General features: G+C 47.2%; 1 protein-coding gene across 1 annotated transcript; it reads left to right on the top strand.

The window, feature by feature from the left end:
* Positions 1–305: 305 nt before the first annotated feature.
* Positions 306–13,216, top strand: LOC307229602 (voltage-gated delayed rectifier potassium channel KCNH1-like; the record flags this gene model as incomplete). Its single annotated transcript, XM_079999603.1, has 12 exons — positions 306–378; positions 1,242–1,365; positions 1,457–1,563; positions 4,519–4,647; positions 5,065–5,183; positions 5,368–5,760; positions 6,188–6,367; positions 6,915–7,164; positions 8,425–8,624; positions 8,801–9,053; positions 11,882–12,078; positions 12,452–13,216. The coding sequence occupies 12 exons, from the start codon at positions 306–308 to the stop codon at positions 13,214–13,216; spliced, it is 2,790 nt and encodes a 929-aa protein (XP_079855729.1).
* Between the last annotated feature and the right edge of the window lie 1,992 nt (positions 13,217–15,208).

Below are 15,208 nucleotides of genomic sequence, written 5' to 3'. Positions count from 1 at the left end.
GTAGAGAGAGGGAGACAGGTAGAGAGATAGATGGAGGTAGAGAGAAACAGAGGTAGAGAGAGAGAGAAAGAGAGACGGATGTAGAGAGAGGGATGGAGATAGAGAGAGATGCTGTAGCATAATGTAGCAGCAGAATGGAGCAGAGTGTTGCATGATGGGAGGTCCGTGTGGTGTAGCGTTGTGAGGTAATGTATGATGGGATCTGACATCATGTGATGTCTATGTCCTATCCCGGGTCCCATGTCCTGTCACAGGTCCCGGGTCCCGTGTCCTGTCCCGGGTCCTGGGTCCTGTGTTGAGACATCATGGCTGGAGGAAGGAGAGGTTTGGTTGCTCCTCAAAACACTTTCCTGGAGAACATCGTCCGTCGCTCCAACGGTGAGTTCTGCTTCCTGAAGCATATAGCATGTAGCATCATGGAATCCCAATACACCTGGAAGACCATCAGAGACTCCTTTGGTTCAGACTTTATCTCACAGACAGACAGATAGAGAGAACACATATACACAGGGCGGCAGGGCTGTGGCGTGGTCCACCATGTTCCTGCCTTGGACTGCTCGTGTCCCACACAGTTCTATCCCTGTACACAAGATCAGTACCCATCAGGCACTGGGGTTTCCCGGATGAGTGTGACGTGGGCGGGTTGGTGTGGGTGTGTGGTAGGTAGATTGGTATTTGGCAGGGTACACCACTGCTGACTGTGCTCGTGTCTCTGCGACTTGCCTCTGGTGTTGGGCAGTGTCTGACCTGTGTGCCCGCAGGGGATTTCTGGGTTGAGCTACAGCTGGCCCTCTGGTTATGTGTTGCAGTGTTGCTTTCCCTGCTGTCTTCTTTGCGGTGGAAGCATGGCTGGGTGTGAGGGCGCTGACATGGCTCTGGGGTTGCTGTCCTGTGCCGGGTGCATCTGGTTGTGTTGGTGGGTACTTGGCATGGTGGTCTTGCATTTTTGTGGTGTGGGTCGGTGTGACAGCTCACCTGCTCGCCTTCTGGTAAGCGGTGGTCTGTGGCTCTGGTTTCAGGTTCTTCTGCTGAGCTTTGGGCACGGAGTGTTCTTGTGGCTGTGGAGCCTTTCTGCTGCCCAGAGGAAACATGATACAACTCTGATTCAACCTGCAGTTTCAACTGGAGAACAATCCTGAGCACACAGTGGCAGCGCTACGCTTCATAACCTGAATGTCTTATTTGTCTCTCTGTCTGACAAAGAGGCAGACAGATCATGTCTTACCTGTCTCTCTCTCCAGACACTAACTTTGCGCTGGGAAATGCTCAGATCGTTGACTGGCCGATTGTCTACAGCAACGACGGATTCTGCAAATTATCTGGATTCCACCGTGCAGAGGTGATGCAGCGGAGCAGCACCTGCAGGTACCTGTCAGTCTGGCTGTCTGTCTACCCGGGTATCTATCTGTCTCTCTGTCTGTCTTCACCTTCTGTCTGTTTTCCTGTGTCTGTCTAGCTTCATGTATGGAGAACTGACTGACAGTGAAACGGGACAGAAAGTTCGAACAACGTTTGAAAACTACGAGACAAGTTCATTTGAAATCCTGATGTACAAGAAAAACCGTGAGTACTGCGTTCTGACAACCAGCAGTCACCATGACACCCAGCAGTCACCATGACAACCAGCAGTCGCCATGACGCTCAGTTGTCACCATGACAACCAGACACTGACGGTTACAGACCAGCAGCGTCACAATGACAACCAGCTGTCACCATAACACTCAGCAGTCGGCATGAAACCCAGCAATCACCACGACACCCAGTACTCACCATAACACCCAGGAGTCACCATGACAACCAGCACTCACCCTGACAACCAGTCGTTGCCATGACGACCAAACACTGACGGTTACAGACCAGCAGTGTCACCATGACAACCAGACACTGACGGTTACAGACCAGCAGCGTCACCATGACAACCAGCTGCCACCATAACACTCAGCAGTCGGCATGAAACCCAGCAATCTCCATGACACTTAGCAGTCACCATACACTCAGGAGTCACCATGACAACCAGCAGTCACCATGACACCCAGTCATCACCATGACAGCCAAACACTGACGAATACAGACCAGCAGCGTCACCATGACAACCAGACACTGACGGTTATAGACCAGTAGCATCACCATGACAACCAGCTGTCACCATAACACCCAGCAGTCACCATAACACCCAGCAGTCGCCATGTCACCCAGCAGTCGCCATGACACCCAGCAGTCACCATGACAACCACCAGCCACCATGATAACCACCAGTCACCCTGAGACCCAGCAATGACCATGACAACCAGCATTCACCATGATGCCGAGCAGTCACCATAACACCCAGCAGTCACCATGACATCCAGCAGTCACAATGACAACCAGCTGTCACCATGACACCCAGAAGTCAGCATGACACCTAGCAGTCACTCTGAGACCCATCAATCACCATGAAAACCAGCAGTCACCATAACACCCAGCAGTCACAATGTCGCACAGCAGTCACCATAACAACCAGCAGTCACCATGACAGCCAGCAGTCATCATGACACCCAGCAGTCACCATGACAACCAAACACTGATGTTACAGACCGGCAACATCACCATGACAACCAGATCCTGACCACTACAAAACAGCATCATTAACATGACACCCAGCAGTCACCATGCCAACCATACACTGACCGTTACAGACCAGCAGTGTCACCTTGACAACCTGCTGTCACCACAACACCCAGCAATCACTATGACAACCAGCAGTTACCATGACAACCAGCTGTCACCATAACGGCCAGCAGTCACCATGAGAACCAGCAGTCACCATTACACCCAGCAGTCACCATGACAACCAGCAGTCACCATGACAACCAGCAGTCACCATTACACCCTGCAGTCACCATGACACCCAGCAGTCACCATGACACCCAGCAGTCACCATGACAGCCAGGAGTTACCATGACAACCAACTGTCACCATAACACCCAGCAGTCACCATGACAACTAGGAGTCAACATGACACTTAGCAGTCACAATGACAACCAGTAGTCACCATGACACCCAGCAGTCACCATCAAACACTGACCGTGATGGACCAGCAGCATCACCATGACAACCAGACACTGACCGTTACAGACCAGCAGCGTCACCATGACAACCAGACACTGACCCTTACAGACCAGCATCATCACCAAGATTCAAGATTTTTATTTGTCACATACATATACATACTTCCATACATATATGCAGTGAAATGTAATGCAACGCACCCGGTGATAGCACACAATAAGTCCTAGGAAAAAGTACAAAAATAAAATAAAGTAAAAAGTAGAAAATTCCTTTCTAATAGACCGACTGACTGACTCCTAAAACGTAATACAGTAAGTGGAATACTTATAGAATAAGATAAAAAATATATAGAATAAAATACAATAAAAAATAAATTGAAATAAAATGGAATAGGTTGAAGGAATATGGCTATGTATATACAGATATGTGCATTTAAAGTGGCATGTGAATTAAAGTGGCGTGTGAATGTGAATAGTGTGAGGTAGTGTTTGGGATAATACAGCACAGTATACAACAGTACGGCGCAGCAATACGGCATCACGAACAACCCTGAACAGTGATACAGTATGCGGTACAGTATGCTACATACAGTACAGTAGGTAGTGGAGCCTAGTGCATGGCTCAGTTAGGACCCCTGGTGAGGTCAGCGTTGACAGTTCAACCAGCAATGACCGTTACAGGCCAGCACTGTCACCATGACAACCAGACACTGACCCTTACAAACCAGCAGCATCACCATGGCAACCAGACATTGACCGTTACAGGCCAGCACTGTCACCATGACAACCAGACACTGACCGTTACAGGCCAGCACCATCACCATGACAACCAGACACTGACCGTTACAAACCAGCAGCATCACCATGACAACCAGACACTGAGCCTTACAGACCAGCACCGTCACCATGACAACCAGACACTGATCGTTACAGGCCAGCGCTGTCACCATGACAACCAGACACTGGCCGTTACAAACCAGTAGCATCACCATGACAGCCAGACACTGACCCTTACAGACCAGCACCGTCACCATGACAACCAGACACTGACCGTTTAAGACTAGCAGCATCACCATGACAACCAGACACTGACTTTTACAGATCAGCACCATCACCGTGACAACCAGACACTGACCGTTACAAACCAGCAGCGTCACAATGACAACCAGACACTGAACGTTACAATTCAGCAGTGTCACCATGACAACCAGACACTGAGCCTTACAGACCAGCACCGTCACCATGACAACCAGACACTGACCTTTTCAGACTGGCAACGTCACCATGACAACCAGACACTGCCCGTTACAAACCAGCAGCATCCCCATGACAACCAGACACTGGCCGTTACAAACCAGTAGCATCACCATGACAGCCAGACACTGACCCTTACAGACCAGCACCGTCACAACCAGACACTGACCATTACAAACCAGCAGCATCACCATGACAACCAGTTGCCTCCTTGCAGGGATGCCTGTTTGGTTCTTCATGAAGATCGCCCCCATCAGGAACGAGCAGGATAAGGTGGTGCTGTTTCTCTGCACCTTCAGTGACATCACCGCCTTCAAGCAGCCAATCGAGGACGAGTCTTCAAAAGGTGGGTGGGGCCAAGAAGGCTCCAATAGATGCTAAACCCCGGTCAAATACTGTTAATTATTTTGATATATTTTTGAATCAAACACTCATATATGTAGAACGGCCGATCTGAAAAGTAGAGATATATCTGTCATGAAGATTAAATATCTTGCTAAAATTAACTGTAAATATTATATATATGTATATGTATATATATGATATATACATACAACCTAGTACTACAAATTAGTACTAGGTTGTATGTAATCTGTCTTTGTTTAAATGGTATATAGTTATTAATATATAATTATCAAAATAAATATTGGCAAAATATAAACAATTCTGTGCTGTTACTGTAAAGGGTTCAATTTTGATACAGTATTATATATATATATATATATATATATATATATATATATATAATATACGTGTGTGGCAGGCTGGGGGAGGCTGGCCCGGCTGACCAGAGTGCTGACCAGCAGCAGAGGAGTTCTGCAGCAGCTTGCACCGACCATCCACAGGGGGGAGAATGTCCACCATCACTCCTGTCTGGCGGAGGTAAAAACTTCTTTCCCTCCACTCAGCATCACTCTACAGCTACAATACAAAGACCTGAGACAATTCAGACAAGTGAAGTGAAGGGGAGGGTTCAGAGTTCTGAGCAGGTTCTGAACAGGTTCTCCAGATGTTAACACTTTGTTCTAAACAGGTTCTCCAGATCTTAACACTTTGTTCTAAACAGGTTCTCCAGCTGGGGTCGGACATCCTGCCCCAGTACAAGCAGGAGACCCCCAAGACGCCGCCCCACATCATCCTGCACTACTGCCTCTTCAAGACCACATGGGACTGGGTGATCCTCATCCTCACCTTCTACACAGCCATCATGGTTCCCTACAACGTCTCATTCAAGACCAAGCAGAACAACGTCGCCTGGCTGGTGGTGGACAGCATCGTGGACGTCATCTTCCTGGTGGACATCGTCCTCAACTTCCACACCACCTTCGTGGGTCCTGCGGGTGAAGTCCTTTCCGACCCCAAACTGATCCGCATGAACTACGTCAGGACCTGGTTCGTCATCGACCTTCTGTCCTGTCTGCCCTACGACATCATCAACGCATTCGAGAACGTCGACGAGGTCAGAGCTCCTTCCGCAGATGATCAATAAGTGTATCAACCCATGTCCTCATTGTATTATGCAGCATTTTGATTGACTGATTGGTTGATTCACTGATTCATTGATTGGTTGGCTGGTTGATTGATTGATTAGTTGGTATATTGGTTGATTGATTGGTTGGTTGTTTACATACTTTGTGGCACATTGGAAAATAAATGAAGCTAGTTATTTAGATCAAAATATGAAATCAATTCAAACTTTTCTGATCATAAACTGCATCAAAGATCTCATTTGAATGATTTAATGATCAAATAGTACAAAACTAAACAGTGTCTCAGGTGTTTCTGATGGAAGGCCAGAGCACCCTCCAATCTCATATTCTCTTCTTTTCCTCTTCTTTTAACATAAATGACTCTCCTCCTCCCTCCTCCTCTCCTCCTCCCTCCAGGGCATCAGCAGTCTGTTCAGCTCCCTGAAGGTGGTGCGCCTCCTGCGTCTGGGTCGTGTGGCCAGGAAACTGGACCACTACCTGGAGTACGGGGCAGCGGTCCTGGTCCTGCTGGTCTGTGTGTTCGGGCTGGCGGCCCACTGGCTGGCCTGCATCTGGTTCAGCATTGGAGACTATGAGGTGACCACACCCCATCCTCAGATTAGATCAGATTACATCAAATTAGATCAGATCAAATTAGATTAGATTAGATTAGATCAAATTAGATCAGATTAGATTCGATCAGATCAGATCAGATTAGATTAGATTAGAAGAACAGCTGGCGGCCCACTGGCTGGCCTGCATCTCGTTCAGCACCAGAGACCATGAGGTCAGAGAACATTCCACCTCATCCTCAAAAAAGATCATATTAACAGATTATAATATAAAATAAAGAGGGATTATCATATCAGAAGTGCTTTCTACCTCATGTCATCTAATCTGAATATTTCATCAGGTGATCAAATTAATTCTAAACAAATGTGATCTAATCAGATACAATCTGATCTAATCTAAACAAATCGTATCTAACCAAAATAATCTGATCGAATCTAATCAAATCTAATCTAAACTAATCTGATCTAACCTAAACTAATCTGATAAAATCGGATCCAATATCTAATCTGAACTAATCTGATCTAATCTGATCCAATTTTATTGAATCGGATCTAATCTGATCCCCTGCTAGGTGATAGATGAGGACACCAACAGTGTGCAGGAGTCCAGCTGGTTGTACCTGCTTGGCGAGGCGCTGGGGACCCCATACCAGTTCAACACCACGGGTTCCGGGCGCTGGGAGGGCGGAGCCAGCAAGGACTCTGTCTACATCACCTCCCTCTACTTCACCATGACCAGTCTAACCAGTATCGGCTTCGGAAACATCGCCCCCACCACCGACGGAGAGAAGGTGTTCGCTGTGGCCATGATGATGATTGGCTGTGAGTCAAGATGAGATGAGATATATATCATACATATGATACACAATATATATGTGTATACGTGTATATACTATATGTGTATATATGATATATGTGTGTATATGATACATGTGTATATTTTATATATATATATAGTTAGATGATATATACACTCCACACTTTATTAGGAACAGTACAGTAAAAGTGGGTGGGGCCTCCCTTTGCTCTCAAACAGCCTCAGTTGTTCTTGTCGTGGTGGAAACATTCCTTTAACTTCCTACTCCATCTTGACTCCATCACACAGTTCCTGTAGATTTGTCAGCTGCACCTTGATGCTGCCAAGCTCCCGTTCCATCACATCCCAAAGGTTCTCTGGGTTGTGATCCCGAGAAGGAAACTGAACAACACTCAACTCATGGTCATGTTGATGAAACCGCTTTGAGACGACTGTTGCTCTGTGACATCATCAAGCAGGAAGTAGACGCTGAAAGATGGGCGTGGTCATGAAGGGACGCAACAATACTCAGAAAGGTTGTGGCATTCAAGCCATGATGGATTGGTTTTAACCCTATATGGGCCAAGAAACAATTCCCCACATCATGACACCACCACCACCCACATCATGACTCTACCACCACCACCACCACCCACATCATGACTCTACCACCACCACCACCACCACCCACATCATGACTCTACCACCTAGAGTACTCTTCCCTGGGTCCACTGGACCCAGGGAAGAGTAGCTGATGTTCTGCATCAGCTAAGGGGGATCCTAATAAAATCCTAACCCATTGCAGCCTCAGCATTCTGTTCTTGGCTGACAGAAGTGGAACTCGACGTGGTTCTGCTGTTGTAGTCCATCCGCCTCAAGGTTCCAAGTGTTGGGTTGACATGTTGTTCTGCTCACCACATTGTACAGAGCGCTCATCTGAGTGACCTAGCCTTTCTGTCAGCTCCAACCAGTCTGACCAGAGAAACACTCAGACCAGCCTGTCTGGCACCAACAATAATTGACATCACATTGTTTCCTGTTCTGATAGTTTATGTGGACATTACATGAACCTGTAGGATGTGATACATTGTACTACTGCCACACGATTGGCTGATTAGATAACTGCATGAATAACTAGGTGTACAGGAGTTCCTAGTAAATTGCTCAGTGAGTATACATACAGTATGTATGTGTGTATGCATGTATGTATATATGTAAAGGTGTGTGTGTGTGTGTGTATACACGATAAATACAGTATATGTGTATATATTTTGTACGTGCTGCAGCGCTGCTGTACGCCACCATCTTTGGCAACGTCACCACCATCTTCCAGCAGATGTATGCCAACACCAACCGCTACCACGAGACTCTTAACAGCGTCAGGGACTTCCTGCAGCTGCACCAGGTCCCTCAAGGCCTGAGTGAGAGGGTGATGGACTACATGGTGTCCACCTGGTCCCTGTCCCGGGGCATCGACACCGACAAGGTACTGTCCAAATACTGTGTCTAATAATGTGTGATGGACCACATGGTTGTGCTGTGATTGGTCAATGGGCTGTAAACCCAGTCCATCCATTCAGCCCAATTTTCCAAATTAGCCCAGTTCACCCAGTTAGCCCAGTTTGCTGCTCCTGGTGTTCACCGCAGTTCTGGTGTCTCCAGGTGCTGCAGACCTGTCCTAAGGATATGCGAGCAGACATCTGCGTGCACCTCAACAGGAAGGTGTTCCGGGAGCATCCTGCGTTCCGATTGGCCAGCGACGGGTGTCTGCGGGCGTTGGCCGTGGAGTTCCAGACGCTCCACACCGCCCCTGGGGACCTGATCTACCACGCAGGCGAGAGTGTGGACACCCTGTGCTTCGTGGTATCGGGGTCCTTGGAGGTGATCCAGGATGACCAGGTGGTGGCTATCTTAGGTGAGGGGGTTCAAGATGGAGGCACACTGAACATTAAGGAATGTGATATTATGGGATGAAAATGTCAGTTTTATCTCTGAAACATAACAAAATAAATCAAATACTCGAGTATTCACATGTAGACATTCATCTCAGAACCAGTAGAACAACAGTAGAACCACTGGAACCACAGTAGAATCAATGGAACATCAGTAGAATCAGTGGAACATCAGTAGAACCTGTAGAACTACAGTCGAACCACAGTAGAACGATAATAGAATCACAGTAGAATCAGTGGAACCACAGTAGAACCAGTGGAATCACAGTACAACCAGTGGAACCACAGTACAACAACAGTAGAACAAGCAGAACCACAGTAGGACCAGTAGAACCACAGTAGGACCATTGGAACCACAGTAGAATCAGTGGAATCACAGTAAAACCACAGCAGAATCACAATAAAACCAGAGGAACCAGTAGAACCAGTGAAACCACAGTAGAATCAGTGGAACCACAGTAGAACCACAGCATAATCACAGTAGGACCAATGGAACCACTAGAACCAGTGGAGACCACAGTAGAACAAGTGGAACCACAGTGGAACCGCAGTGGAATCACAGTAGAACCAGTGGAACCACAGTAGAATCAGTAGAACCACAATGGAACCAGTAAAACCACCGTATAACCACAATAGAACCAATGGAACCACAGTAGAACCAGGAGAACCAGTGGAATCGCAATAGAACCAGTAGAACCACTGTATAACCACAATAGAACCACAGTAGAACCAGGAGAACCAGTGACATCACAATAGAACCAGTAGAACCACCATATAACCACAATAGAAACAATGGAACCACAGTAGAACCAGTGAAACCACAGGAGAACCAGTGGAACCACAGTAGAACCAATTGGGATAAGCCCTTTACACTCACTGGACACCTCTCACATGCACGCACGCACACACCACCTGCTTTGAACACACCCCCAGCACCCTCCTGGTTCCATTTCTCTCCTTTTCTCCCTCATTTACTGCCATAACTATGACCAATTGCTGTTCCAGTTTTCCTGGACCTGATTAACCACAGTAGAACCAGTGGAAACACAGTAGAACCAGTGTTACCACAGTAGGACCAATGTAACCACTGTAAAACCACAGTAGAACCACAATAGAACCAGTGGAGCCGCAGTACAACCAGTGGAACCACAGTATAACCAGTAAAACCAGTGAAACCAGAGCGGAACCCCAGTAGAATCAGTAGAACCACAGCAGAACCACAGTTGAACCAATAGAACCACTAGAACCATAGTAGAACCACAATAGAAACGGTGGAACCCTGGTAGAACCAGGAGAACCACAGTAGAAACCAGTGGAACAACAGTAGAATCAGTGGAACCACAGTAGAATCACGGTATAACCAGTAGAATCACAGGAGAACCAGTATAACCACAGTAGAACCACAGGGACCACAGGAGAACCAGTAAAACCACAGTAGAACCAATGGAACCAGGAGAACTACAATAGAACCAGTGGATCATCAGTAGAACCAGTTGAACCAGTAGAAATACAGTAGAACCACAGTTGAACCAGTAGAACCACAGTAGTACCAGTAGAACTACAGTAGTACCAGTAGAACCATGAGAACCACAGTAGAACCTGTAGAACCACAATAGAACCAGTAGAATCACAGTAGAACCTGTGTAGCCACAGTATAACCAGATAAACCAGTGGAACACAGTAGAACAGTAGAACCACAATAGAACCAGTGGAACCACAGCAGAACCAGTGGAACCACACTTGAACCACAGTAGAACCACAGTAGAACCACAGTAGAACCAGTGGAACTACAGAAGAACCAGTAGAACCGCAGTTGAAACTGTGTAACCAGTAGAACAACAGTAGAATCAGTAAAACCAGTGGAAACACAGTAGAATCAGAAGAACCACAGTAGGACCAGTAGAACCACAGCAGAATCAGTAGAACTGCAGTAGAAACTGTGAAACCAGTAAAACCACAGTAGAATCAGTAAAACCAGTAGAACCACATTAGAATCAGTCGAACCACTGGAGAACCCCAATAGATCCACTGGTTCTACTGTAACCACAGTAGAACCAGTGGAACCACAGTAGAACCACCATGGGACCAGTAGAACTATGGTTGAAACTATTGGAACAACAGTAGAATCAGTGGAACCACTGTAGAACCACAGAAGAGCCAGTAGAACCCCAGTAGAACCAGTGGAACCACAGTAGAACGAGTAGAACACAGTAGAACACAGTAGAACCAGTAGAGCGACAGTAGGATCAGTATAACCAGTAGAACCAGAGTAGGACCAGTAGAACCACAGTAAAATCAGTAGAACCAAAGTAGAAGCACAGTAGAACCAGTGGAACCACAATAGAACCACAGTAGAACCTTTGGAACCAGTAGAACCACAGTAGGATCAGTAAAACCAGTGGAACCACAGTAGAACCACTAGAACCACATTAGAACCATTTTAGAACCACAATAGGACCAGTGGAACCACAGTGGAACCACAGTAGAACCTTTGGAACCAGTAGAACCACAGTAGGATCAGTAAAACCAGTAGAACCACAGTAGAATCAGTAGAACCACATTAGAACCACTGTATAACCACAATAGAACCAGTGGAACCACAGTAGAAACAGTGGAACCACAGTAGAACCACAGTAGAACCACAATAGAACCAGTGGAAAAGCAGTAGAACAACAGTAGAACCAGTAGAACCACAGGGAGGGTTCAAACCTCATGAGCCATCTGCTTCCTGTGATACTGATCCTCCTCCCCCCTCCTCTCATTCCCACCTCCTCCTCCTCCTCCTCCTCAGGTAAAGGAGACGTATTTGGAGATGTCTTCTGGAAGGAGGTGTCTCTAGCGCAGGCTTGTGCTAACGTGCGCGCCCTCACCTACTGCGACCTCCACACCATCCAGCGGGGGGCACTGCAGAAGGTTCTGAACTTCTACACCTCCTTCTCCACCCACTTCTCCAGGAACCTCCTGCTCACATATAACCTCAGGAAGAGGGTGAGACTCTAACAGTCAGATAGACAGACGGGAAGAATGACAGACCAAGAGCTAGGAGCCAGTCTAGGAGTTAGGAGACCATCTAGGAGCTAGGAGACAGTCTAGGAGCTAGTCTTGGAGATGGTCTAGGAGTAAGGAGACGGTCTAGGTCCGAGACCGTCTCCTAGACTCTAGGAGCTAGGAGACAGTCAAGGAGCTAGGAGACAGTCTAGGAGCTATCCATATCTGTAGGCTCCTAGATGACTGGTAGGAGTCTACAGATATGGTCCTGATCTACTGAGCGTGCTCCAGCTTCCTGTTCTTGCTTGGTCAGTCACTGAGGGAAGTTGGGCGTGGTCTTGCTGTTTCACTGTGTTGCTTTTCTGATGAACAGATGGTCTTCAGAAAGATCAGCGAGGTGAAGCAGGAGGAAGAGGAGATGCTGAGGAGGAGGAAGGAGGCTCCTCTCAACCTTCCTCCGGATCATCCCGTGCGACGCATCTTCCGGCGCTTCCGGCAGCAGAGGGAGGCTCGGCTGGCGGGGCAGCCTGCCGTGCGCGAGGGGCGAGATGTGGAAGAATGTGGTGCTCAGGTGGAGCAGCCTCAGGTGCAGCGGATCCTGGCCTCCACCAGCATCAGCACGGCGGTCGAGAGCACTGCCAGTGCTCTGGACTCCTCTTCATCTTCTCCATCCTCCTCCTCAAATCCAGTTGTCTTCCACGCTCCCTCAAACCAGAGCGGCTGCAAGTGGGCGGAGCCACACCAGGCTAAAGGGTGGAGCCGCTTCAAGGAATCGGCGGTGAAGGCAGAGTCCTGGAGCAGCATCTCTAAGTCCGAGTCTATGGAAACCCTTCCTGACAGAACCAAGTCCCAAGATGAAATGTCCCTGAAGAAGACGGACTCCTGCGACAGTGGGATCACCAAGAGCAACTCGCGGCTGAATGACGCTGAAGGAAAGCAGAATTGGTGTCCTCCCCCAGGGGCCGTGCATAGTTGGTGTCCACCCCCAGGGGCCATGCAGGCCTCCTTCCTGGACCTCAAACAGGAACTGAGAGGAGACATCAAGTCTCTGAACAGTCGCATGGCAGCGCTGGAGGTCCAGCTGTCCCAGATGCTGCAGCTCCTTAAATCCAGGGAACAAGACAGGAGCCCGGACTGAGCAGGAAGCTGGAGACTGCAGACATAGATGTTGGCAATAATAATACCAATAATAATAATAATATAAATAATAGAGAGCGACTTTCTGCAGACAACACACACAGATGAATGAATTCTATGTCAAATCAGCACAAAATGTGAAGCAACATCATCAAATGGATTAAAGTTTGTTATTGCCATGCATAAAAAGCTGCATTTACATGATGAAACAGTGTTTTTTAGAAATAAATGCTGTTTGCATGTTCCATCACTAGGGGGCAAACCTTCCAAAGCTGCTGAAGCTTGAAGCTGTTTAATGATGCATGTTCTGACTGTTAACACCACAAGCTTTTCATAACATTCAGCCATTTCTTCAGTATGAAAGTCACATTGAGTATACACCGTTCAGCCACAACATTATACCAGTAACAGGTGAAGTGAATAACATTGATCATCTAGGTCCAATGGCACCTGTCTAGGGGTGGGAAAACCAGACCCAGGTGAGGGTCCAATCCCATGGAACATCTGAGTGCTGGAACAACAAGCCTGATCCATGGGGGCCCAACTTCCAGAACTTAAAGGATCTGCTGCTAACGGTATTCCTCCTTTTTCAAAGGGAGCCGTCTACGTTTGGCTGTAAAGCAGGCCTTGTCATTGTTCTAACTCACTGTGGTGTGTGCGGGAATAGAGCTGCTTTCTCAGAGGCTGATGATGTCTCAGTGTTGCTGATCCAGACTGTGATATGTGTTGTGGACGGTGGTGTAGCGGTGATCCACCATGTTCTCCTCTCTGCTTGGACAGTTAATAAACTGCTAGTATTTTGGGGTTTTGTGTCTTATATTCCCTTGTGTGCCGTGTCGCGCAATGATGGCGGAGTGACAGAATGACAAAGTGACGATTGTCTGTGAGCAATTAAAGTTTTCTGAGTTCTGATGACATGCAGCATTACAATGGAAGGCAGCTTTGGCTCCTGCTGCCTGTTGTCTCGAACAAGCGCAGATCCTGTGCGAAGCAACCGCTACAGACCGGTGGAGTCTACACCACACAACTCGCACCATGCCAATGCCCCCTGAGACGTAACATTACATCAGATGAGGATATCACAAAGCACCCAGCACTACGAACGAATCATGGTACGCCAACATTCTTTGACATACAGTAAATTTGCAACGGTTTTTCACTAATTCCTGCCCCGAATGTATGGATCAATGTTGATTGATCTTGAACGACAAGACGTCTGAGACGTCCCGGTTCCAACGAGATCTCAACCATGTGTGTGCGTTTGGTGGTTGCTGTGCAACAGACACTGCCGAGTTCAAGGCCTGCAGGCTGGACCCCTAATAACAATAATAACAACAACAACAACAACAACAATAGTAATAATGATATTCATAATGATAAAAACGAAATACTCAACGTGTCATAATATGCAACTTGATGTTTTGTCTGCGCTTGTATTGTTCTAATCACTGATGCACTTTGCATGTCGACCATTTCTGCTGAACAAACATTGAAACCACCTGAGAACATTTCTCCATCACTTAGACCAGAAGATCTTCTCATCTCATCTTCTCATCTCATCTTCTTGCCAACCCACTTTGAAAGAACTGTATAGATACACATTATGTCAAAGGAGAACATTAAATTAATTCTATACTTTGGACTTTTGAAAGTGCTGAAAGTGATTTATCTATCCAGCCATCCATCCATTCATCCCTCCAATCATCCATCTATGCATCCATCCATCCATCTATCTATCTATCTATCTATCCTTCCATCCATCCATCAATTGTGCGTCCATTTGTCTATCTCTCTATCTATCTGTGGTGTAGGGATGGTATGGTGGAGCAGCCACACCTGACCTGGATCTAGGTGATTGGGATCAAGGTGGCTGCATACCTGTTGCTGGTTAGACCCCCATCCCCACACACATGAAGGAGAGGAGCCCCTGTCATGACATGTTCTATCTGCTTCTGGCTAATTCAAACTGGCCCACTCTCTACCTTAAACTGGA

Source organism: Zeus faber, assembly GCF_960531495.2.
Source record: "Zeus faber genome assembly, chromosome: 4".
In the NCBI taxonomy this organism is placed as follows: Eukaryota; Metazoa; Chordata; class Actinopteri; order Zeiformes; family Zeidae; genus Zeus; species Zeus faber.
The sequence above is the reverse complement of the archived record's forward strand: the minus strand, read 5'-3'. Positions and strand labels throughout refer to the sequence as shown.